Source organism: Choristoneura fumiferana, chromosome 23, assembly GCF_025370935.1.
Source record: "Choristoneura fumiferana chromosome 23, NRCan_CFum_1, whole genome shotgun sequence".
Classification (NCBI taxonomy): Eukaryota; Metazoa; Arthropoda; class Insecta; order Lepidoptera; family Tortricidae; genus Choristoneura; species Choristoneura fumiferana.
The window spans coordinates 10,870,174-10,897,861 of NC_133494.1; the positions used below are offsets into that span (position 1 = coordinate 10,870,174).

Below are 27,688 nucleotides of genomic sequence, written 5' to 3' on the forward strand. Positions count from 1 at the left end.
GTTACCTGTACGGTACTTCAAATGGTTTAAATTATAGTAAACCTATATTCACAATGACACTAGGAAAAGTTTTTGTTAATAAAGATACTGTCCGTTGCCCGCGACTTCATCTGCGTAAAATTCGTGGCGCTATTCCACGGGAACTGTGCAATTTTCCGGGATAAAAATAATCCTATTTATGTCCATCATGATGGGTTGAGTGCTTGAAGCGTTAAAGATTATCAAACAAACAGACTCTCACATGCGCATTCAATTATAAGTAAACGGAATTTGCAAAAAAAAGCTATCTTACCTAACTTGTTTAAATACTTCACAAATAAAGCAAATAAAGACACAGGCAGTTCTCATTTAATTTTAATTTAGTAATAAATCTTCGGTGACGAAAAGGCAACTATGATGTCCTTGATTTTAAGTTTTACCTTTCTAATTGTAAAGTTACCGTATCAGTAATCGAGCAAGATCAGAATCTCGATTAGACTCAAGACGCAGAAGCCAAAGCTATTGTTGTAGGTACTGAGGTTTACCGCGTCGCGAACGTGGCTAAATTGGCACCATTTTGAGTCTAAATAAAGGTGGTCTATTCGTCCAATTAGATCAATAAATTCAATGGTTTGCCAACATGGCGGTCTCGAGGGTTCTCGGGCGGTGCCGTTTGTCGCAAATTAATGGCAATAAAGCATAATCATATCGTAAAAGCCGCTCGTGAGCTGCGCAAGAGCACAACGCGCCGGAGGCGCCCTTCGATTCCAAGATGGCGCTCGTTGATTTGAAAATAAGCAGTTTTTGGGACTATGGGAACTCTAGAATATTTTTTTAAGATTTTAACTGAGACAAATGAGTTCCTTTTTTGTTGATGAAATTCTTAAAATAGAATATTTCTACTCTCCTACAGTTGTGTTGTGATAGACGTCTGTAAACGACAGCGAAACAATAATAATTGGGTTCCGCTTGGCACCCTTTGGCGTCGGAACCCTAAATAAGTACTTACGGTAAGATTTTTCTAGGCAACACTGCTGCGACGTTGTGTGAGTAGATAAAACCTCATATGTTTCCATCTATGTTTCGATTTAATGACAGGTCGATGCAAAATTTTACGGTAAGGTCTTACACCGAAAGAAGATTTCGTTAGACAGATTTACAGAATAGCAATTGTAGCGAGTGACTAAGAATGCGACCAGTTCTCTCTCTCTACCCACTCTTTCTCGACTCTTAAGTGTGCTTTACTATGTACAGAACAGTACTCTTTATTCATAATACTACTTATACAGTACTTAATCTTTTTAAATTAAGTAATTCATCATACTCTAGTTAATTGATATATTCTTATCATTTAGAATTCATGCTCAGTGAAATTCATGTTCCTGGTTTGCAGCAATGTAGATACCTAGTATTCTGCAACAGTTTTTTGAAGTTGGGGGTAAATATCTACGTGACAGGGTATAATAAAAGCGACAAAGTAATTTTATAGCTATTTATTTCATTTTGACAAGGTAATCGGTGACCTTTGAACGACTAATTAATAGGTAGGTATCAAAAGTACAAAATGACATGAAAAAAATCTCTATGTCTTACACATCTCACATTCTAAATTGATAAGTTAAAGAACACCTTTTTGCACAAAAGACGCATTTAGTACGAGTATACGGCGACGACATAATATCTGTTCTTAAAGAAACCAGCGTGACTTGATTGTGTTTGAGAGTAATCTATACTTTTGGCACGAGAAATAACTAGCATTTAAAACTACTTTCTCTTCAAAAGATAAAAAAATGACAATTCCATAATTAAATAAAAATTATTAATTTAGTCGTTCAGTAACAGTGACAAGGCAGGAAAGGCACATCTAGCCAACTTTATACTCGTAATAATAATAGAGATCTATCTATACCTACTTAAAGGAACGTTTAGATTAGTTCTTTGAGAAACTGCATGAATAACAATTTTTTTGACTGTAAAGTGAGAAAATATGATTATTTTGTCCCAATTTTAACTCAGCAGATAATAATTAAATCACAGATTTATAATCTTAATCTTAATTTAGAGAGCATACCTAAATATTTTTTTCACAAGTTGTATAATCTCCCCCTAAAAGCCTATTTTACAATCTCAAGTGTGATACTGTCCCCCTATTCTGCGTAATCTTCTGAAACTTAACAAGCGGGGCGCGGCGCCCCCGGCATTAAATAATTTACGAACCACAGTATTTATATAAAATTTCCGGATATATGATACTTTTTAATAACTTTTCTAACATTTTATAAAAATATTTTATCTTTAATAAACAACAAGTTATATTTTTATTGGTAACCGGCGTTTCTTCTCAGACTAATAATACTAATTACCTTACATCGACTAAAGCAAAATTTACAAAAAGTTACAAACAAAATTCTTACGTACATCCATACAATAACTACAAATCAATAAATTGTTATTATAATATAGCGAACACTCTGGAGGCTTAATATATATATTCAGGCATAACACCTATTTAATGTCTCTCGCGACGGACATTATTGTTATACTTGAACACTACTAGTGCAGGTTTGTATAAACTAAACTCTATCGGTAAGTGCAATTCGGTAAGGTCACTTACCTTAGTTACTTTGAACGAGAGCTCATCATTATTTACAAAGTTAAAATTATTCCATAATTATTATTTCGGTGCATATTTTGCACCAACTTTGTGGTCGGTTGCGTCTCAGAATCCAAGTGTAGGTAGGCATGATTTTAGGTCCTCAAACTAGGCATAATGTTAAGGAATTTAATGAAAATATTTTTCATTTTTATTTTTCAGATCATAGTCATATTAGAAAGAATAAGTTTAAGCTAAGAATTTCAGTTTTAATGCAAGCTTTTTTGCTGAATGTATATTTTTGACTGTGCTTGCATTGTAATCTAGCCAATTCCAAATTTCAAGTTAATATTATGACCAGTGGGTGAATATTAACTTGAAAGATGTTATCTAAGCCATTATTTGTTGGTTGATAAACAAACATAGATTGTAAGTTAAGCTTGTATATAGTGTAAAATCATGAAGAGCAAATGCTAGAACTTATTACAGCGACAGCTAACTCTTTATTCTTTTATAAATACAATATTTAAAATGTAAAATACACTGGAAGCTTATTTCGACGCATCATATCAATTCAATGAGTTAACACACACTCCAACGAAAGTTCCGTAAAGTCTACACAAAAGTCATTTGGATGTTTCGACCAGATTATAGTAAGGGTGGATATTTCCGGGGGGCAGCGATCAGGTGTGGTCGGCGGCGCTGGCGGCGGCGGCCACGCGTCGCGGCGGCGCCACGCGCCCCATGAACGACCTGATCTCCTCGAAATACGTCTCGTCAGGTGATCTCCGGCGGTTGTCGTCCCCGTTTTCCGCTTCATGCTTCTTGAGATGCCTGTCGAGATTGGTCTGTTGTCCGAAACAGCGGTCGCAGTGACGACACCGAAACGGTCGTTCCTTGTTGTGGATATTTCGTACGTGTCGCTGCAGGTTCGAGGATATTGAGAACGAGCGTTCGCAGTATTTACAGCGGTAAGGTTGTTCGCCCGTGTGGGTCCGCAGGTGGCGGGTCAGGTTGGCGCTGCGAGGGAAGGCTTTGCCGCAGTAGGAGCAGGTGTAGCGGTCCCGCGCGCGGGCGGCGCCCGGGTTCTGTGGCACGGGTGGAGCTCGCGGCGCGCCCGGCGCCAGCAGGGTGGCCGCCGCTGCTGGCAGAAACGGGTAGCGGCCGAAAGGCGCCGGCAGAGCTAAAGGTAGCCGTCGACAGAACTGTAGTAGGGCGGGGTGAGCGGGGTGCGCCGGGTGCGTGGGGTGCTGCGGCGGCGGCGAGGGCGTGATGAGGTTGCAGTTCTCGTCTTCGAGGCGCTGGGGGCGCTTGTGGGTGACGCGGAGGTCGAGCGGCTCGTCGGCGCGCGGCGAGCCCAGCGGGCTGGGGACGTGCTCGTGCGGCGAGGTGGGCGGGGAGGCGAGGCGGCGCGGCGCCGCGTGCTTTTCGCGCATGACGGCCGCTGCGCACGCGCTCATCGGGCTCGTGCGCCACCGACCTGAAACAATAAAACGCGCAGTTTTAGACACGTGAAGTCAAATTCTTAGGTATACGGATTGCACAAAATATGTCGTTTCAAGTTTCGAGTCACATTGCATCTCAGCTAGTTGGCAACCGGTACGGCGGGGGTGGCCTGACGGATGCCGGCTCCTACGCTCACCTTCGACGCACACCCACTCTCTTGCAACATCGCAAACTGGAGCACTTGCTACCGAAACGTCGATGTTTTTAACTTAATTATTCATCCGACTTTAATGGATACTTCAGTATCGTACCGTCACAAGTTCTCACTTGGTGATAAATATTTATAGACATACTTATAATCCGCAGATATATTTTGTCCTTCTGCAATGTACCTACTATAGGCGACCAGTTGCAGTTATAGCGACAGTAAAATTTGTACCCACTAAGGCTTAACTAAATGTATAAAAAAACACATGATTAGAATTAAGCGGTAATAAACCTTGTTGTATCAAAAGCGGCTGTTTTGGCCCGCGTTATCACCGGTAGTGTTATTACAAAAGTAGTATCAAATAATCGTGCTGCAATAAATCGGACGACTTCATTCGCTGATTGATCGGTGCACGCGTCTCCCACGCAAGTCACGAGCATTGTTCCTCTCTCGTGATCTATTCTGGTGATAATTTCACCGTACATGGATAAACAAGCATTACGCTTTCGATACATACTAATTATGCTTGATAGATCGTTGGGAAAGTGTAATGGAAACAGATCACCAGACGTGTGACATGACGTTATGATCACGTTCTGTGTCGTTTTATTTACTTCTGAGAATTCCTTGGGCTAAGAAAGTCGGCGATGCTAGTTCCAGGAATTTCTGAGGTTCATTCATTCATTCATAGTACCTTACGTCCCAGGATTGATACCTATTATTATGAGGTATACAATAAATCATAACTATTCCAATAGTATTTTATTAAATACTCGTAATGATATTTTTTTGTAGCTTCGTGTGTTTTATTTACTTCACGACGATTTTCTTAAGACGGTTCACCAGAAAGCTTTATTTAGTGTAATGGACTTTGCTGTAAGTAATATCAGGTAGGTAGTATTTCCCTTGTAAGTGCTATCAGAACCTTTTCAATTGCAACATTAAGGGGCTGTTTCACCATTCATTGGTTAATTTTATTTGACGGATAAATGTGATGCCGCCTCCGTCTATTCAAACAAAACAAACAGAGACGGCATCACATTTATCCGTCAAATAAATTTAATCAGTGGATGGTGAAACAGGGGGTAAGTAGGTATGACTTAAAAAATACGGTTTCAAGTAAATAATTAAATTAATTTGGTACATAAAACACAAAACTCTTACAAAGAAACTATCCCCTGGTGCTGATACAAATTTGTTCGCTCACGCCTACAAGTCAACACAGCTAATTTGCACTATAAGCAACCGCCATAAATTCCATGAACAAGGGTCGGCATCGACGTTGGAACCCTTATTTGGCGGGACTCGTGAGCCCTGCTCCATGTTTATGATTTGTTACTAGACCCGCGAGCCCGAGACTTTGTGAATGCTTCATTTTCTGAATAGTACAGCCAAATGAGCTTCTTAGGAAATTTATGAAGGAGCTGCTAGATTTCTTCAAGTTGATTAGAGGAAATTGCACTTAGGGGCTGCTTCACCATTCATTGATTAGTGTTAACTGACGGTTAAATGTGATGTCGTCTTCGTCTATTCGAACAAAACAAATAGAGACGGCATCACATTTAACCGTCAGTTAACACTAATCAATGGATGGTGAAACAGCCCTTTAGTCTACTGAAAATGCAGTGGAGGATAGTACGAGAAGTATAGTTACAGTTCAAAGCATGGATTACTCTGACAGAATCAGCTTTTTCTGGTCCTAAACAGGAATGTCTGAAAGACATTGTAGAGTAATTTAATAGCTGGAGATATGGTATGTAGGAACTAAGCAACAGACGAGGAAAAAATGAAAGCCTGAACAGCTACCGATTGCCGGTTTGATTGCTCTCCGCTATATCCATTTCTCTGATTTAATTCGACATTTTCTTATTAATGACCGGCTTCCTGTTCACGATGCCAATGGGACATTTAACACCTCGTTATATAAATGAGTAGTAGCTTTAATGTGACTTAAGTATTGAGCGGTTGAGTAATTACCTCGATTTAAAAACAGTAGCTGGATATTAATTTATATTCGAAGCTTGTAATTTGAGCTTATCATTTTTAAGAGATATTGTTTCATCTGTTGAAATTTTCGGTACTTTTACTCTTTTAAACGCTCAATGCGATAAAAAACTTGCAACTGAAGTACGTATAGGTACAGTCGAACTATTTGATTCTTGACCCAACGTAGAATGTTCTCACAGTAAGTGTCATAATAAATTCCCTTGTCAAGCAATGCGATGTCACTATGAATTTTTATACGAGAAGGTTCCACAGTAGTGGGTCATGAGTCATGATTCAGTTGGTTCGATAGTACATTAGTCTTTCTGAGTTGGTCAATGATTGCCATAAGTCACACTGTGAATTTAGTGTTAGCACGAATGCTTTTATGAACAACTAGTTTTACCCGCGGCTTCGCCCGCGTGGAATTCGGTTGTCGCGCGCTGTTCCCTCGGGAACTGTGCATTTTCCGGGATAAAAAAATGCCTTTGTCACTCTCTGGCCCATGAACTATCTCTGTGCCAAAAATCACGTCGATCTGTCGCTCCGTTTCGACGTGAAAGACGGACAAACACATAAACACACAAACTTTCGCATTTATAATATTAGTATGGATTTTTTTATTCTGCGCAATAAACTTGAAGTAACATAGCAATAGTAAAGTGTTATGTCGTAAGAAAGTAGCCGCGCTCGTACCGCGCTGTGCTGCTCGTGTGCTCGCATCCATGTTGGGCGATTAGGACACATTAGTGCGCGCATCGCGAGTCACGATCCACTAATTACCGGTAATTAACGAGGTTCGGAAGCGCGTGACGCGCCGGGGGGCGGGGCGAGGTTGTATGTTAATGTAAATAGCTGAGCCAATGGGCGCCGTCACACAACACCGACTAGTGATATATTAGCATTTGAATCGCTTATTCGTTGCCGGCGCGAACTCTGGCTCCAACCGACTCGTCTCGCTGGTTCGTTATGTAAATCTTTCAATAAATTATAGTATTTTGCGTTAATGTTGCTATGTGAATTCAGAATTTGCTCTATGCACTAGGTTATTGATGGTGAATTACGCTGAGAAGGAATAGTGTTTAACATTGTTAGCTGAAATTAATAGCAACTTTAGTTTTTTTTTATACGACTGGAAGGCAAACGAGCAAGTGGGTCTCCAGATGGTAAGAGATCACCACCGCCCATAAACATCTGCAACACCAGGGTATTGCAGATGCGTTGCCAACCTAGAGGCCTAAGATGGGATACCTCAAGTGCCAGTAATTTCACCGGCTGTCTTACTCTCCACGCCGAAACACAACAGTGCAAGCACTGCTGCTTCACGGCAGGATTAGCGAGCAAGATGGTGGTAGCAATCCGGGCGGACCTTGCACAAGGTCCTACCACCTACAAAACTTTAATAATGATTAAAGATTACTTTTAATACAATCTAAACTGACTTTACTGACTCAGAGTTACTGGAATATAAACATTGTCTTTAAAGCTAGGTGTTGCAAAATGCTAGAAATGTAGAGCACTGAATGTATCCAAGATAAATAACTTAATTTATCAGCCGACACGGTGTATTAGAGTGTAATTCTGTGTCCGAATGTAAATGAGACATCGTAATAATACAGCATTCATTTCAAGGAGTTTATTAAAATATCGTTAAACCGATTATTGGTTTTATTTTATTGATATTCAATATTTAAAAGTTATTTGCGAGACTATAAAATACCAAGTGAACTTGATGTTAACTGTGTCAATTGGTTAGTCAATATACACCGCTATTCGTAAGTGACGTTATTTAGGAGTTCAAACGGTCCAAACGATACCCATAATATTTTCTGAAGCGAAATAAAAAAACTCATAAAAGTCAGATAGTTTAGCACAATACATTTTATATTATATTTTACATAAGCAGTTAATTTGTGAATGAGTGCTAGGTAATGCTGATGAGTACCAATGAGGTGCGTTCCGCGCTGCCGCGCCGCGTGACGTATGGGCGGCGCGAGCGCATCGTATTGCGCAAATGCCTACTAACGCGCCGTCACGATTCGACAAAACATTATACCTAAACGTCTGATAGCTAAATATATTAACTCCTATTTAACCTTTTATGTAATGACGAACTTCGCCTTCCTAACTTAATTATTCAAATTTGATGGCTCTTTATGTAACTACTCTATTTAATTGGCAATTTGCTGGCGGAAAAATTTACGAACCCACAACTTGTTTTTCTCAAAACATAATGGTATGTGTAAAGTTCGGCATTAACCACAGTTAAGGAGATTGAAAAATAGTTTCGCAGTAGCGTCGTCTATGCTTGCAAAAATTTGAAGGCAGTAGTACAGTCAACGTCATAAATAAGTGATCACTTTTGTACCTTGTCACTTTAACGTCATGTTTGAAAAGCCACACGAAATTGTGTAACGACTCAAAGCGACAAGGTACAGAAATGATCACTTATTTATGACGTTGACTGTACCTAATAGTAGTTGCATTTACTGTACTAAGGTGCACCTAGAGCTATGTAATCATAATCAGTAAAGTGCTAGTATGTAAATACTTGGTAATTTATGTAGATGACTTATCTAGCTGGCCAGTGAGATGCGTTTCGGTTCACGCGCCAGTGCACATCATAAATGTTCCAGTGCACAACTACCGGCGCGCATTATCTAAACGGGATTTAATATGATGGTCGTGTACAACATTTATAGCTAATGTTTTAACTGACAAGACAAGATAGGCCGTACCATTCACTTTTTATTACATTTCTCATGCTTAAATTAACAATAAATATAAAAACGTATGAGCAATAAAGCCTTGAAGAGCTGTAGCAAAAAAACAAATGCAGGACTCGTACAGTTTATTACATTACAAGCTTAAGCTTTTTGCTTTTATCTACATTTATTGATTCTTTCTAACCAACTGATAGTTCAATTTGGTGTTTATTCATGAAAAATTCCTTACATGGGTCAACATAGTTGCAAATTATTAGATTGGGTCGAGCTTGTTTTAAAATCTGCGCAAGCAATCTCATAAGTCACATACTGGCAGGCATTCCGTGTCATATTCTCTCACGCGATCGCGGCCGCAGGAGATTCACACGAGCGCGGAGTTTTTTAGAAGACCGGAGTATCGACAACCACGATCTTTGATTTATTTCACATCACTATTTTAGGAAACGCGCCGCGCCGATCGCCTTATGGCGAGTTATGATATTAACACAGCAGTAACAAGAAATTTTCTCTTTGATTTTTTCTCTCCTATTGACTCCTATTTATATTGATGCCACCTTCTGACGTTCATGCTATTAGTTTTTTAGGTTTGGTTACAAGTTAAAGGGTTATCAAAACTCACTACTATCACTGCTGGGGGTTTTCTATCGAGCTATGATTTGGGTACCTTCAAAAGGCGATTGTTTCGCCTATATATTGCAAGGTCGGCAGCGCATGCTGCGCATGCTGTAGCTGTCCATGGGCGGCGGTGATCACTTACCATCAAGTGACCCGCCTGCTCGTTTGCCAGATGTTTGATAAAAAAAACAGCGCTGTGGCATGTCGTGGCATTATGCGGAATAATAATCCTTATAAAGATTTTCACTATTAGATTATTTGGCGTCTGTTCGTTTGTGTGTCACAGGACTGCATCTCAAGAACCGTGTAATAGACAGACAACTGAAATTTATACATAATATGTATTTGTACTGCTGCTAAAACAACAAATAATATACATAAAATATTTTTTTAAAATAACCGGGTTCTTCATCCGAGATAGGTAGGTACGATTTTTTTATTATCGTTCCATCTCTATAACGTTTAAACATAACAATACATTTATTGAGCAAAATACTTGATCGGCGCTTTGTTACGAACTGAGCTGAAATAAATAATATTTTTAACCAGATAAATACCATAATAAATTACTCGTACGAATTTTACTTTTACGATAATAAATGAACTGAATGATTCTGTACTATTTATAGATAGATGGATTAGGTACAGTCACCAGCACCAATATTTGACAAAACAAGCGTGCATAAATATCTGCTACGACTCTATTTTTAGGGCCGGAAGGACGTGTCAGATATTTTTGCACGCTCCGGTGTGGCAGATATTATTAATGCTGGTGATTATACAGTCTAACAAACTGGACCTTTGTGATACTAATGTCGTATTCGCATCCCATACCTTTGACAAGGAAATCATAGTGAAATTAATTATTAAAAGGCTCAACCCTGGTACACATGAATCAGTTTGTTCGAGTCGAGTTTACCAGTCGTCTGGCGCTCCCGTCTCGCGACTTTTGCGACACCGATACTAACTCTTCTTGTTTTACGGGTTTACTTTGTCTAATAAAAGTACCTAATAATTTTTCAATGTTCGTACACACAAGACCATCTACGTCTAACAGACTCTAAAGCAAAGTCATTTGGTTTTATATTAGTGTCAGTGTACCTACAAACATAATTCTATCTCAGCCGAGCTTGTACTTTGAAGAGCAAGACGGCCGATAAAATGTAATAGGCTACCTTTATAATTAATTATCTAATCGATTTCGCACTTCCTTTATGGGCCAATCACAACGGAATGCTATGTATTTTAGAGTGGACATTTATACGTGGGTCCGAATCTGACCAATAGGGAATTGATTTACTACGCAGGCGCACTTATGACGACTATGCTGTTAGTAAAACGGTTGCTTACACTGTGGGAATCGGGGCGATGTGTAACGTGGGAACCGCCCGAAATCAGGACTTTTTCCGCCTACAAATTACTTGTCTGCGATTAGTTCATTACGCGATCAATGAATAAAAATGTGAATGTTTTTAACAATACGCCGAGGGAATCAGATAACAGTGTACTATATTCTGCAAATTGGAACGTTATTCTAATTATTTAGTTAAATACGTTACGTTATGTTAGTTAAGTATGTTATAAGTAAAACTGGATAATGCGTGTTATTGAAGAGAAAAATCATTTTAAGCCACTTTTATACATGACTGAAATTATGATTTCGTTAACTTTATAAGGTTTGGATTAGACAGCGAAAGAATTAACGTTACGCAAAATTCTCAGCTAAAACTATCAACCATGATGCTCCCAGTAGTAAGCCCTTACGAGTTACTAATTAGTAGAACCCTTTATTTATATTTCTTGCTTTAGTGATTTTTTATTAAAATCAGTAAACTGGTAACATGTCGAAGAAATAGCAATTTTAACTTATCCTTAAGAAAATACTAGAGATTGCCGCATGCATTCACGATATTAAAACTGCAAATAATATATCTATCGACACTTGACTTTGAACATAAAGTAATGCTATCCACAGAATATGCATAACATTTGCATTGTGTAAATATTCTGCCGAGCCATAATCTCTATGAAATTCAATACACGAACGTGGAGATAACGAAACTTGTCCGGTAATTTATAGTGCACCATTAGAGGGCACGTATTCGCGGGCATTTCATTTGAATTGGAGATGTGGATTTGCGGTGACTTGTCCAGTATTAAAATGATGTATTGGGCTTTGATTGCGGCGCGGGCGCAGCCCGGGGTGCGGGTGCGTGGGATGCACTATAGGGAAGATAACAGCTTAGTTTACTATTATATTGCTATTAAATCACGTCGATGATGGTTAGGTACTTTACTCTTGTTTTATTCAATTCTATTCATCTTGTTAACTAAGTACCTAATTTTTTTTACCTACCTACAATATATTTAATTTTGATTAGAGAAGTGAATTTTTGGCTAGGATCGAAAAATTTATGTATGAGGATATCCGATTATTTGCTTAATCATTTTTACTTTTTAGGCGACTTCAAAATAATTAAGAGGTATGAATTGAATTTCTTTTTTTTAATTTATGTAACAAATTAAATTAAAATTTAACTAAATGCTCTAGTATTCTATATTTCGAGTACTCTATTGTATATTTGCACTGAAAAAGCTGTATTAGAAACCATGATTTTGTTTATAAAAAAAGAAAAGAAGTAGGTAAATATTCTATAATATTATGTTTAACCTTCGTTGGTATATTTAACTCTATCATTTACGTACTTAAAATTTAACTATAACATTAATTATTATAAAATGATCTAGTCAAATAACTATGTAACTATGTCATATTTAATAAAAGTGTATTATGTTTATTAAATGTAAACAACAAAATTATTAAGAAGAAAGTAATTAATGAACGACATTAATATTTACACTAATCTCATCAAAGATGAGTGAAAGGATGAATGCATAAGGTGTTAATTGTTAATTGTTAGTAAGTTGAAGTCAAAATCATAGCTATTTTAGGAAAAGAAAGGAGGAGGTTCGACTTCATATTTTTTTTTTTTATCTATTCGCTAATTCAGCTTCATCCATCCATCCATCCCAGCTTATATACGCCTCACTGCTGGGCAGAGGCCTCCTCTCAGCTTAACTAGATAGTAATAAAGTGTCGTTATGCACAATATTCCTTAGATTTCATCCTGGTATAAATTCCTCGTAATGCTCCAACGTCAATACGTAGGTGGTCACGGTTGTCATGCCTCTATCTCTCTTCCATTAGCGCTTTCTTGGATTTTATTAGACATCCTCTTTATAAATAATGTTAATGCGAGCCAGAAAAGGGCTTTACTCACTCAGATCGTATTTAACAAGTGTACGCACTGCTAGTGGCGTTACTTTAGGGGTAGACCGACCGACCCATGAGGACAGCCGGTGCTTTAGCTTGTAGAGTATGTTATTATAATCTTACTAATATTATTAATCTAAAAGTTTATGTTCGTTACTCCATGCGCAAAAACGACAGTTGAATGTGGAAAATTCTGACACAAATATAATTCATAAACTGGAGTTAATCCAGATAGACATAGGATAATTTATGTCCAAGAAAATTAAATTTCAGGACAAAAAAAAACATTTCGGCGGTGTTGCACCGTTCAACAACATAAATAATGACAAGACCAACGTGAAGATACCCAGCGCGCATTTTTGTTTGAGTTTCTGAATAGACTTACGTCTCTGTAGTTATACAAAGATTATTTACGTAATAACGCAGCTTCTGATTTGTTGTTCTATATTTTAAGTTTGAATAAAACATCTATACTGACTAAAAGGTGTTTAAAATAATCATGATTACGAAGTGGTCAGATAGAAAATAGACTTTAAATAGTTTTAACCGACTTCAAAAAAAGGAGAAGGTTATCATTTTAAATGTTTGTTACTTCAGAACTCCGTCATTTATGAACCGATTTCAAAATTTTTTTTTCGTTCGTATCGGAATGCCTTCAATTAGCACCAAACCAGGATCTGATGATTGGAGACTAAGGAAATCAAAGGAACGCTTCAAATATTGTAGGAACACGTATGGTAATTTGGATATATTTAGTAATAACTCGTGCATTTGGTTTTGAAAATCATCATTTGGGAAGTGGAACTGATGATGGAGACCACATTTGACCAGCGAAGCTACTACTCAATAACAAGTACTTCACGGGTTGAATTTCAATTACCTTAACACAGTTGCTAAACAATTTATGCTTATCGTAATGCATATGGTAAAATGGAACGGGCGGTGAAGCATCAGGAGTCCTCAATAATGAACGTCTTTGCATCGGAAAGCATTCTTTTGTAAAAGGTGACGAGCAGTTGTCATTAAACTGTTGTACCTTAGATTATATATACTACTCGTAAAAAGCGTGAAAAAAAATTATAACAAAAATTGAACCGATTACCAAAACCATGAAAATAAATTTCTACCAGTCTGAAGTTGGTGCCTCAGCACGAGCCAGCAGGAGTGATTGAAGCCCAATATATGTAGGTGAGGTTGACAACTGTAGGTCCACTCCTGCTGGCTCGTGCTGTGACACCGACTTCAGACTGGTAGGAAATTATTTCCATGGTTTTTGTAGTCGGCTAAATTTTTTGTTATTAAAAATAAATTAGGTAGCTCCATAACTTGCCTATACTTGCAATGCACGTTATGGAGATTTACACGTCTCATTAGGTATGTACATTGTAACCTACACGTTGCAGATCACCGACATGAAAAAATACAAAACTTCCGCTTTTCGTATTATGTAAATTAAATTTATCATTATCATTAAGTATAAATAAACTAGTAATTGGCTTTAAGTTTAATAGCTCGCGATAAAATAATTTTGTTTACACTAGCGGTAACGACTACCATATTACATCGTAAAGCAATGAATAATTTATGCAAAAATATAATTAAGAAAGTTATATTACTTGTTCGCGCTGACCGAATATTACGATAATTAGATCTGATTAGTACACTGTGAATTACACATAGCCTCAGCAGACTGGTTTGCACATACCTGTTTACTGTACTGTATTATTTGGTTATGAAACTGATAACGCTTAATTGAATAATAATTAGGGTCGTGTGTATAACGTGGAGCTGAGCGGAATACGCACTGTACATCACTACATTGTACATACCTACTACAAAAAATGGACATACAAATACAAAGGTCATAATTTGAATCCCCTCCTAGCTGAAATGCGGGTTCTCCCTAATTTGTCTACGTTTTTGTACATCCTGCTAATAAGCGAATAAGCATGTGAACTCTCTTCTGTACATGAATATTTTACTATTGTTCTTATTCATTCTTCACCAATAACATCTTAAACTTATGAGCCATGGCCACAATATTGCCGTGGAAAAAAAATGGAAATCAAATCATTTATTCTGTAAGTAGACTGCAAGAACTCTTTTCAGTGTAATTTTTTTATAGCACCGTACATCATTTCCAAGAAAAATACGCTGTGAAAACTTGACAGAAAAGTTATTGTTAAAAAAAATACAATTCTCTATTTTTAAAATGAGTAATACAAAGTAAATATTATATAAATAAATAAAAAATAAAATTTACATAGGTTAAATATTTATGTCAATTAGTTTAGGATAACTACCTATATCTTAACGAGATCAAAACCGATCATGACAAAAAATAAAAAAAAACTGTATGTACGTACAGTGGAAGTGTAAAATGCTTTCATCATCCACGATTACGCACGATTTACAACAAGAGTACAAAAGAAAAGAACACAGGACCCAATTGACTATTAATCTATGTGCTCTCAGCTTTACAAATAGCGACGGCCGTTTTTTTCCCGCCGCGGGCGCAGATCTCAGGCCGCACTGCCGGATGCAGCAGGTGTCACAGATTATCACATACTCTGCACCACATGTTATAGTTTACGCCTTTATAATTACACATTCACGACGGGTGAAAGTGAGGCATGTCAGATTATGCAGCCTTTCCGATTTAGGATTAAGTGATTTTTTGTTTTGAACATCCGATTGATTTCAGATTGAGTTGTTGCAACTGGATGATACATAATACATACAGTGTTTTGCCAGCCTTAGGAGAAAAACTAAAAACTATACTAAATGGTATAAGAAGACTGCGATAAGAGATACATTAAAGACCGGCAAAGCGTGTTGGAGGCCGATAGCAAGTTATGCTATTAATAATTATATTTTTTTGCCCCTACTCATAACGCTGCAAAATGGCTATACCACATTTTAATGATTTCAAGGCGAAGTTTTATTTCCAATTTTGGAAAACGGATATCGTTTATGGCAGTTAAGATTCAACAAAGCATTTATGACTGGATCTCTATGATTCTTGGCCATATTTTGTTTTATTACTAATACTTGACTGCAGCATTGCTTGTTATATCTATTGCAATTACTGGTCACCTTTTTTCGTAATTTATCTATGTCTAACTAAGGCGTCGCTTTTGTAAAATAGAAGTGAGATGTTAAATAGATTTTATCGAAATTTATTATTTTTAGCAATTGATTTAATTATACTTAATAGCATTGATTGCTTAATGCAATTCCAAATCTAGCATTTAAACGTAGGTAGTATTATTTAGATAATAAGTAATTTGAAGTTCAGAATACTTACCTATCTACATATTATAATTACAGATTGAACCATATAGGTAACATTCGGCGTTTGACAACGACAATGTACTACAAACAACCTCAGTTATTATGTGACAAGGATTTCCATAGACGCAGGCATCAATAGAGTGGCCTTCCACCTGTTCCAGTTATAGCCGATGATGTTAATAAAGCGGTTAGCATTGTTCCTGAGGATCCAAGCCTGACCCTGCGTCTGCGCTCGATTGCTCATAAATTAATTCATACGCGATACTTAAGTGTAGCAAATGTGTAGCATGTGTATGAGCGGAGATGCAAAATTTAAATTACCTAGCTGTAAAGTTTTATATTGTTTTTTTAGGTTATCTATTTGAAATTGAATGCCGTATTGATTTGATTAAATTATTAGATCTCGATTGAAAAGCCGATCATAATCTTCTTTAATCTGCAGTTTGTGTTGGACACTTGAGTTAGGCACTTAGGTACAACAGAATATTAAGAAGCTACAATTATATTTTATTCGGAATATTTCACCAGGTGGTTTACTTAATTAGTTAAACACCCCTGTAATGTTTTCCAGGATTTTATAGTTATGATTAACAAATGTTTCCATAGTTCCATACATAGATCGATGTCCAAAATTCAAAGCTTATAAGAGGTGACTGTATTTTGAATCGAACAATCCGATGAAAAATATTTACAGGGGATTTCAGTCAAACTACACCAATCTTCTGCTGAAATATTGTGGATTTATTTTAAAACACTTTACATACTAAAATGGAGAAATACAAAAATAGCTTAGATTATAATAATAATATCAGGGGACAAATTACACCAATAAAAAAATAAACCAATGAAAGAGTTTGGGGCTAAACTAAGCAAAGCGTGTACTATGAAAAACTTAAAACAAAAATACGAGTAGGTACATAGGTGTATTTATTTACAACAAAATGTTATAACCGCATAACTCTTTGATTTGTCATAATCATCATCATATCAGCCGTAGGACGTCCACTGTTGGGCCTCCCCCATAGACCTCCAGTTGCTTCTGTTGTATGCGGCCTGCATCCATCGTGAACCAGCTTTAAGCAGGTCAGTGCAAGGTTTAGTCAGGTCAGCTTAGTCAGGTTTCCTAATATACGAGTATGTTTCAGTAAAGTTACCTCTCTACATAGCGCTACTCCGTGGTCAATTTAAAGGCTAAAATTAGCATGTGATACCCTACATGTTGGTCATTGTACCTGAGTCGACGTGTGCCGGTGTACATGACGTAATATGGGTATAATTAAGTGCTCAGATGTGATCATTTTATGTGTAGGATAAAATATAATTACCGTGAAGCCATGGTCTCAATAACGATTACTATGTAAAAATAAAGGGATGATTGCTTTAAAGTCGTTGTTATTTGATTACTTTAGGTATGAAAAGATAGTAATTTTTCACAAATGTAAGTAAAGATAGATAAATGTGCTTTTTAAGATACGTTTGATGTCCAATTCGTTTTCTATCTTGTAATCTAGAGATATGAAAAAGGTTGAAACAAAAAAAATACACGAGTAGGTACTTATCATATGATTTTTTATTGTGCTAGATCGATTTTCGATTCAATGTAAATAAATAAGCAAAAACTATTTCACCATATTATTGTACATGTAACATTTACTTCGATTTGGCTCTAATTAGTAATCCAAAGATTGAATCACTTCAGCATTCCTATTCGTTTGTTATTACTAAAACAGCTAGGTCAGGACAAAGTTATTGAGCAAGTGTATTTTTCAAACCGCAGTCTAATGCTCTAGTATCATTATAAATCTTGACAAGTGATGTTTATCGCAACAAGAACGCGGGCAAGGTTGTCTCCTCCCTTGCTATTGCGAGTCGCTGTTACATCTATGTATTGATAGCCTATTACTTTGTACATGTAATGACATATGTTCAGTTATGATATATGGACAAATTGATATAGGTGTGACCTCTCTTGTAACTTGCAGTTTGAAGTCATATCCTCTTGACTCATGTGCTATTATAATAGGTGTACGGCCTTAAGAAAAAAGGTGTGGATGATTCCGGTAAGTTCCCAGAAGAAATGTATCATGGCACAGTATTGATCACCTTTTTAAAGTTGTATGTGTAACTATGAAATTTGGTATGAAGATAGTTTGAGATCCTGGAAAGGACAGGATAGTTTTATTCCGGAACATTGCGTAATTCTTGCGGGAGTCACAAACAAAAGCTGTACAAAAAAGCAAATACCTACTGAAAAGTCTTGACTCAATAAAATAAGATTTTGATCTCACAAGGATAATTAAATAAAAACTAATTACCTAAATGCTTAGTGGAATGTATTGTTAAATGCAGACTATAAACATCGGACTTTTCGTTGACTTTCAATGGTTATTTCTAGATCACGTATTGGAGCAGGAAGCAACAATTTAAGTGGTAATTGTCATTACCTTGCTTGTACACTAAGAGTGTGAAAGAGAGGAAATCACAAAAAATGTTTTGAACCTACCAACGAAGATTTGTTTGGTAGCATTAGATTCGTTTCGTATCGTATTCGTTCTTGCTTAGTATTGTGTCTAGTAAGACATTTATTAACCGCAAATCATTAAGCTTAGAAATAGGATTATATACTTTGGTATGTCCTTTTATTACTCGTATTTAGGTATATTTTAACGTATTATGTGGTCGCGTGTAGGAGCATGTACGAGTATGTAAATCGGTTAGCAACTCGGCTATCAGTGGTCGTTCTAGTCGTCATAATTGTATGCCATTAGAACATCTGTGCCCATAACGAGATCAGATTCAGTTGATGTTGTATGTAATATAGTTAGGTTGTAGCTAGTACATTAATTTGTGCTAAACCAAGACTAACGATTATCCTTAAACTAACGTTGATTTTAGCTCCACTTTTAACGTGGATTTGATCGTTCTGCTAATGAAAACAGAAGTCCGGTTAATGTCTAGAAGTAAGCCAAATAGTTCAAGAACGAAGTATGCAAATCTTAAACGAAGTAAAGCCTGTGTTTCTGGCCCTATACCACGAAGTGCAATACTCGAACTTCGTATGTTGCCGTCCCGCTGACGCTTATGTAACTTCGACTTGCGAGTTTCGTAGTAGCCCATCTGTGATCAAGAGCGGCCTCAATTGCGACCTCAATTGTGGATAGCGAACAATTAAGTGGCGGGATCGCAATCCAGCAGTTAATCAGACACATTACTCGCGACCTTCGGGTTCAATGGCGAGCCAATGAGCCGGTGCGGCACCCGCAAGCTGTCATTAGGGCCTATAGGGGTCTAAAGGGGAAGTAATAGAGAGCGTGTAATAGCTTGGCCTAGACTCTGCCTGATACGGTTAGGGTTGCCGAATTAAAAGATCAAAACATTTGAAAAGAATGACGAAAATTTGTATTTCGTGATAAAGATGTGAACTGAATAAAGAAGACAGCAAGTGAATTCACCCGGTTCCGATTGACGACGACTACCATTCCTAGAAGGGAGCTCACCACATGCGCGGGGCCTACAAGGTTTGAGAAACTGTCTGGCTGCCATATGCAAAATCTAAACGATCCAGGTGAATCCTGACCATCTGGCAACCCTATTACGGGTCAAGATCTTCATGCTGCCCGGGCGCGTAATAACGGCTCGTGTATTAATGACGGTAGCTGTGGTTTGCGTGTGCGATCGCTGCTCCCTTATGATGAATAGTCGAATTACTTCATTTGAAATAATCTGTAAATTTCTATATGTAATTAAGAAGTTGCTTATGGATTGAGAGGTGAAAGTGCGAATGTGTTAAGTAAAATTATGTATGTACCAATGTTATGTAGAAATAGCGTATCGAAGGGAGTGGTACAAAGAGCATGAATGCCAATTAATAAAAGCACGTAGACGTCATCCCACTCTAGCTTAACAAGAAGCCTCACGATATTTCTAAACACAAATTAACAATGACAAATGTTTACAATGCTGCCCACATTGGTTTCCGCGGGCCTTGGCATTAGTTCCAAATGCCAGGCAGATTCCTGAGGATGATATGGATGTGGCAGCCGATTGTTAAAGTGCTAATGCTTCTACAGACGACACTTCTATCGATGTACAATAAATTGTCTGGCCGCGCGAGCCGCCTGTCAAGCGAAATATTGCGCTTGTCAATTATTTTAACGATAACGAATGAGAATAAATAGCTGCTTAAATTCTGGATGACCTTTTTATAAGATAATAGGGCATGATGCTTGTTTTGTAATGATTTGTCTAAGTGAAATATGACAACGCAGTGGAGTCGTTTACCAATGTTCGTTTACCTACAGCTTAATACTTCTGAAGATTATTCAGAGCTTAGTTTTATTAAATATAGTCAAAGTTGTCTGGCGGTTACGTAAATATTCTATTACTATTTTCCTAAGTTGGGTTGGCAAAGGTTTGATTTCAAGTTGAATTCGAGTCCCTAAAATTATTAGCTTCGCATGAAAGGGTAATTAGCTACCGTTCCATTTATTTCAAATTTCCATTAGTGGACAATTTGACAATCAACGCTATAACTCCTGACCGACCTGTACCCATCACATAAAAATGTCTTGACATTGAATAGACCATCAATTTCTCAGCAGTTGACAAGTGTATCAAGACAGTTTCAATTTGGAATCAGAACTAAACTGGCAATTTTACAAGCAATTACTTTACGAAGATCAATGCAAATTCTGCAACGGATGGTCGGTCCGTGTATGGGCCTCATTAAGGGGAAATAAAAAATTGTAGCAAGATTACCTTGCCCTCACAGGAATGCCTTTTTAATTAATCAGTGGCTTTCAATGATAACACCATTGTTGAGAGACCCCTGCCGCTTCCACGATGGACTTGGGCTGATTGATAAATTGCTGTTAAATGTTTTAGTTAGATGATTAATGTGATCTGTAAACTATGAGCTTCACTGTCTGGTGGTTGGGGGACGGGGCTGTATTTAGGAGAGTTTAGTATTATATTATGATTTAAGTTTGATCTTGGTAGTGGTGCATTTAAGGTTACTTAATATAATACGAGTACCTATAATAATTAAAGAATAGTAATTTAAATTCTTCCATTGTCATGTTGCAAATAAGTGTTTCTACGCATAAAACCAGTTAAATACACCTTAATTCAAACAATCTTTCTTATTGTATCGCCAGCTAAAAAGATCGTTCAGATACATTAATAAGATTAGTACAACGCAACAAAGCCAACAGAGTAACACAATTAACGAAATACAATAGGCAATAAGCATCGTTTAAATTGATATTTACTAGATATCGATTAGAAATGATCAGGAAGACAGTAAATATCCTGTTGTATGGGGCATTACTATGCGTCGTAAAGTGCAGTGCGGCCGGTAGATGGCAGTAATGCACAATGGCGCGGGGGCGGCGCGTACGCTTCTGCGCTAGCTAAACTCAATTGATTTGCTACCGACCGGGAGAGTATCAGATAAATTCGTGTTTGTTACTATACATAATTTATTTAAAACTATTCAAGATTAGCTCTGCAAATTAAGAAGTTATGCGGATCCAAGTTTAACTATTCTACTTGACTCACTTCACTGTAAAGAGCTCTGGGGCCTGGACCAGCTTTTAATACTGAGCCTTGAAAATATCTCGGCACTGGCAGGCGGTTATAATACTAAGTAAAGGTTTTGGATAAAATTTACCTATTAGATTTTGGGATTACTATACCATTTGCCCGACTTTCTAAGGCTGGGGCTTAGAACTTGCCCCATCGTCTCCCTTTTACCCGCTATTTTTCATTAGAGGTCAGTTCACATAGGTAGTTTTGAACATGAAACTACCGTGAGACTCACTCATATTAAATATATTGACCCGGATAACTCACGTCTTAAATCGAGTTGTAATGAAAATGGTGATGAAAACGCGGGTAGTTGTGTGCTGGTGTCAGTTTCGTCGGGTAGTCGCGCGAGCAGAGCGGCGGCGCGCTGTGCGCGTGTTGTAGCAGCCGCTGAGTCGCGTTGCTCCGGAGACGAAGGGCTACGGATTAGCCCGAAACATGTCGAGCTAAACTCGATTTAAGACGTGAGTTATTCGGGTCAATATATTTAATATCACACAGGTAGCATTGTAAGTTTAAAAAAATGTTATTGTTATATTTAATGAAGCTTTTGCACACATTTTTATGCCGACCTCTTATAATGTATTTTATCGATAATCTCGCTACATCGCGCGAGAACCGGCTCGCTTCCTGTACTTAAAAAAAAAAAACAGTACGCAATACTGGCACAGTTTTAATTTGAAATTTGTCATCTTTATCGCCCCACATCAAAAACAAGTGATTTATTGTTAATAAAAAATCTATTAAATCTAGAAGTCACAGAAACGTGCGGCCGTCATAATTTATTTGCATCAAATTACTTCTTAATTCACACCAAGGTCCCTTTGTAATTAAATCTTTAGTATGTGGAAAATAGACTTAGTAATTTTGTATATCTACTCGTAAGTAGTGAATACCTACGGTCTAACGACAAAGTCGAAACTACGAATTTACAATATAACTAAGCAAATGTATCGAATGCGGTGGCAACTGTACCATTAAAACTGAAACAGATCACACGGTGAACATAACGAGATTGCGTCATGCGCCAAAAATGGTAACGTTAATCATGCGCAATTCGAGCAGAAGCGTCGGAAGACTTTCTCCACGAAGGAAACTCCAGGAGCCTTCGGAGACGCCATTATGCCTTACGCGGCGCGCACCTGCTTTACATACTGATCTTGCCTATCCGGAAAGCGTGCACTAATTCCGAGAGATGGGCAACGATATCGATATACATATTATTTTGTGATGTAAGTAGGTACCTACTGTCAGGCTAACTTGATTCAATCTTTAAAGTCTGCTCCATCGGTAGCTACTATCGTTTTAATGTTGCGGTTGTAAGCTAATCCCAGTATTCAAGAAAAGGTGCTAACCAAAACAAAAGCAAAGTTTGTACAAAAGTATTTCTTTCTGTCTGGCTAAATGTCAGTGGCAAGTAGTAACATGAATTTTAAACTACATAGTAAAATCATGATAAGCGGCTGAATAAAAGGGTATCTCATGTCATGATGCCTATAAAAATAATCGCCGCCCGACGCGTGTGGCAATCTATCCCGCTCTAGAGGTAGTAAGCAAATCGTTTATCAGAGTGAGCAGTGTGTGATACGACTTAGTGTTTTACTTAAAGCTATCTATTAAATTGAATGACCGTCTACTAAATTGTAGGTGTTGGTATGGTAGGATTTTTGCTACGGCACAAGACTTATCTATTTACTTTATTGAATCAGGCGTTACTTTGCGGAGGTCCATATCAATGAACTAAAATAATTTCCTTGCTCACCCGCGACCTTACGATAGCTAAGCTTATGCAAAATATGCGTGTTCATGCAGTTCCTCCACCTCCACACTGTAAGAACACACACAAATCACACATCATGGAGATAATTAGATACAACAGTATGGGGTCTATTATTAATGAGCAGGTAAATTTAGTTTCATCTCCCTTGCTACGGCTTGGATCTAATTTCAGCAATGGTAGTTAATAAAACATGCATTGACAGTAAAATCAAGGTAGTTTTGAAAGACGGTTTAAAAAAAATATTAATAATTTGTGGGTAGTTTTGTTTTGTTTCATAAAACGTATGTGGGTACTTGGGGAGTTACAGTGACAAGTTAAAACGCTGGTTGTGGTTCGTTAGTCTACCAACTGGTAGCATGGTGTACGGTTGTGTCACTCTGAAGATGAGCTCTGGTTGAGTTCGAAACGCGTCAGTGTAGTGTGGTGGTGGTGATAGATGGGTTTGTGTGATTTGTGTGTGTTCTTACAGTGTGGAGGTGGAGGAACTGCATGAACACGCATATTTTGCATAAGCTTAGCTATCGTAAGGTCGCGGGTGAGCACGAAAATTATTTTAGTTCATTATCTATTTACTGCATTTTCATATGTAGGTAATCTCTGTAATTTGTAATAGAGTATTACTTATATTACATGAGACAGAATACATAAAAAGCTGAAAGTAATCTTTGTCGCGTGATCCAGTAAACGTGCAGTAAATTAAAAATAATTGGCCGCTCTTAAAATAAATTATCGATGTCGATAATTGGAGCATCCCTGCGTAAACCAGTGTCGACTGCAGACGATGTGCCGAAGATGTCAGTAACCATTAACGGTAAAACGGCTTTTTGTTAGTATCGTACGCTTATAGTGTTTTACGATCAACCAAGAGTAAGTAGAGTAGGTATGATTGAAGTTAAATTAATTGAAGTTTTGAGTGCGACTGTGGCAATGAACGGGATTCATTTTTATTTTAGATTATGGCACTGAATTAAAATTGTCAGCTATTGAATTCGACGAATCTCTATTCATTTTACCATTCGTCTCACTGGCCTTATGTTTAAAAAATTCGGGAAAATCTGAATAAGAAGCCGAAAATAGTTCGGACCGTTTTCAATACACGGGTTAATAGCGTTAGTAAAATTTTAAACAAAAACATTTTTTTTACTAAGTTGCAAACCAAGACTACCTAGCTCTGAATAAAGTCTTAACGAAAGGCGAAAAATTTGAACATGTTCGGACAAATTTGGATTGCAACCCTAACTTTAATCAAAGAATCACATCGAAAATTACCCATAGCAAATTAAGATTTTATTGACAGTAATGCATTTGCCCATTGACGGCTGCTAATTTGCTCGCAATTATGTTCGGAAAATCGAAGCCGAAATCAGTACTCGGAAGTGTTTCTGACAATCGGGACCACACAAGCTTGGACACCATTACATTACTGTCGTCCACCGACAATTGACCTCAAGTCAATGCATCTTCATATCACATCGTGTCATTACGCGTAAGAAACGGGAAGGCGTGGCGGATCAACCAAGACTGGTTCTGATCTCATTTCAGAGGGTGGGCACAATACTCCATATGCCAAAAAATCGCGCACTCAATAATTTAAGAAGTGAAACTTTCTTTCTTTATTATGAACTCAGACCTACCACATAAGTTCCTCGAACTTGATTTCGTTTTTATTGCCGTTGTTGAACGGAATTGCATAATCGCTTGACGGAATATGAACTACAAATATTTCATTCAAGGGCAATTCTATTGTAGTGATGTATGGTTGTAACTTTATAAAGCAAAATTATCGACGGTGCAAGCTGCTGAGACACCCCTGCTGCAGATTGGCATAATTTTCGAAAACCTGTTCATTCTTCATTCATATCCCTATTTGCATAAACTGTAACGTACTTCACCCTGACCATAACAAAGAATCCATTGACACCTGATTTTGAGGCAAACGAGCAAGCGAGTCGTCTGATGGGAAATGATCACCACTGCCCATGTAGGTAACAACTACCTACTCAAGGCGAGTCATTGGTCCGTTGCCGGCCTTATGTTGATTCCTCATAATCGTATGAGTGATGTAGGCACAGTGTTGGAAGACTACATAAATCGTAGATTACCTCTCCTTTCGGTTAATTGTAGCCGAGGAAGTATCCTTAACATCGACTCTTAGAGAAATATTGAAAAAAAAAAACACCAAAATTTTGTACGAAAGACGTCCATGCGTATGTATGTGAAAGAGTTGTATGATTCCGTGTTAATTTAAACCGAGCTATATTAATATTGTGAGAGTATGTAAGACTGCAAGCAACGTGAGGAATGGTTACAAAACGATTTGTGGACATAATTCGATTTCACGGGGCAGTGTAGTTAATTACGATTAGCGAGGATCGATGCATCGAGCCCCGGACTGGTTCTGGCGGAGAAACTGACCAGAGGTCCACAACCATTCGGAGCGATTAACTATTTATCCCAAAACCAAAACAAAGTCTAAAATATAAATATCATTTATTGGCATTTTCAAATGATAATGGCTTTTGTGCCCAACTAACCTGTGTACAATAGGTATTCCAGTTGTGTATACATAATAAAGTTAGAGCAGTGAACTAAATCGTTAAAATTAAATAAATACGGTGGCACCTTTGATGGTGAACCAACCTCACACTGACGAACAAAAATAAAAAAGTGACCCCTACTTTTATACAATTTTCTGAAATATGACCCGTTATTTAAACTCGTCATTATAGTTTACCTTCGTTACCTAAGACCTGCATTTGAATTTTGAATATCGCGTTGACAGCAGAAGTTGAGTGTTGTTAATATTACCTGAAAAAGAAAATGAATAAAATGTAAATCCATTGATATTTGACGACCGGATGGCCAAGTGGTTAGAGAACGTAACTACGAAGCTTTAGGTCCCGGGTTCGATTCCCGGCCGGGGCAGATATTTGTATGAACAATACGAATGTTTGTTCTCGGTTCTTGGATGTTTAATATGTATTTAAGTATTTATCTATATAAGTATGTTTATCCGTTGCCTAGATAGTACACGCTTTGCTTACTTTGGTACTAGGTCAATCGGTGTCAAGTTTCCCGTGATATTTATTTATATTTATATTAAATCTTTGGCAACGCCTGGTTTGGCTCCTTTCTTCAATTTATACGGCAGGGTACTAATATCGGTTGAAAGGCAAGTAGAACTAACCGACTCTTATTATCATTTATTATATACGGAATCATATTTTATATAAGGATTTTTTAATTTTAAAATTTATTTAATTTATAAAGGTTGACGAGACGGCGGGTGATTTCACCGTGGACGGCGTCGTGCGTCGGAGTACTCGGAGTGCGCGGACACTCGCTCTTGTTAGGGACATCAGCGCGCGCCACTTTTCACTTGCGCCTGCGCTGCCAACGCGGTATGTGGAAACGCGATACCGATGCATAATTGGACTGAAGCAAGCACACCATTCAATCTATGCAAGCATGAAAAACTGCTTTCGTCGATTGCAAAAACAGAAATCATTAGGTTTATTACTATTGCAGATCAACAAGCTTTACTACACTCATTTATCATAATTCGACACGTTTTACGGGCTGCGTGTATCCCGAACACGTTTATAGTTTAATTAATCCATTTATCCCAATTCGACGACATAAATCAAACGCGTTTAAACGTTGAAACTAGGATAAACGGCTGGTGATGTAAAACGCAAGTCGGGGTAACAACATAATTGGTTTGGCGACGCGCGACGGGCGCCGCGTCGCTCGCTCTCGCTAGATATTTATATTGGCCGCTAATGCACTATGAATTACCGTGTTTAACATATCATTTTACGGCAACCGAGCCGCCTGTTAAAATATCATTTGCTTCAGTTCTTTTTGTGGCTATTGAAGGCTTACTTATGCGGCCAGTTTTTGCCTTCGCAGCGTGCGAAGTATATTAAGTGCCTATTAGTTGGACATTGCACATTTTATTTCCCGCGCGTGACGTGAGACAGGTGGACTTTGAAACAAATCAATTAAGTGACAGTGACCACCCATTGTCTTTGATTCAGTTGTCTTGTTAAGGTAGCGACGTGCGCGCTGCGAGAAAAACGGACCGCTGTCAAATTTATGTGTACCATTAAGTTCTTTGTCGCGTTCGTGAATATTCAAGGTGCGGTATTTTAACGAAACTTTAATTTGAGCTAAAACGTTCATTCGTGCCGTAAAGGTTCCA

The 27,688-nt window shown here is 37.7% G+C and overlaps 1 protein-coding gene across 1 annotated transcript in view; it reads right to left on the bottom strand.

Annotated features, from left to right (window-relative positions):
- Nucleotides 1-1,457: 1,457 nt before the first annotated feature.
- The window catches only part of LOC141441295 (transcription factor hamlet-like), a 105,618-nt gene continuing 79,387 nt past the window's right edge, over nt 1,458-27,688 (bottom strand). Inside the window, exon 3 of the mRNA XM_074105979.1 lies at nt 1,458-4,052. Coding sequence (XP_073962080.1) covers nt 3,256-4,032 — 777 coding nt within the window. The 5' untranslated portion in view covers nt 4,033-4,052 and the 3' untranslated portion in view covers nt 1,458-3,255. The remainder of the gene's footprint in view (nt 4,053-27,688) is intronic.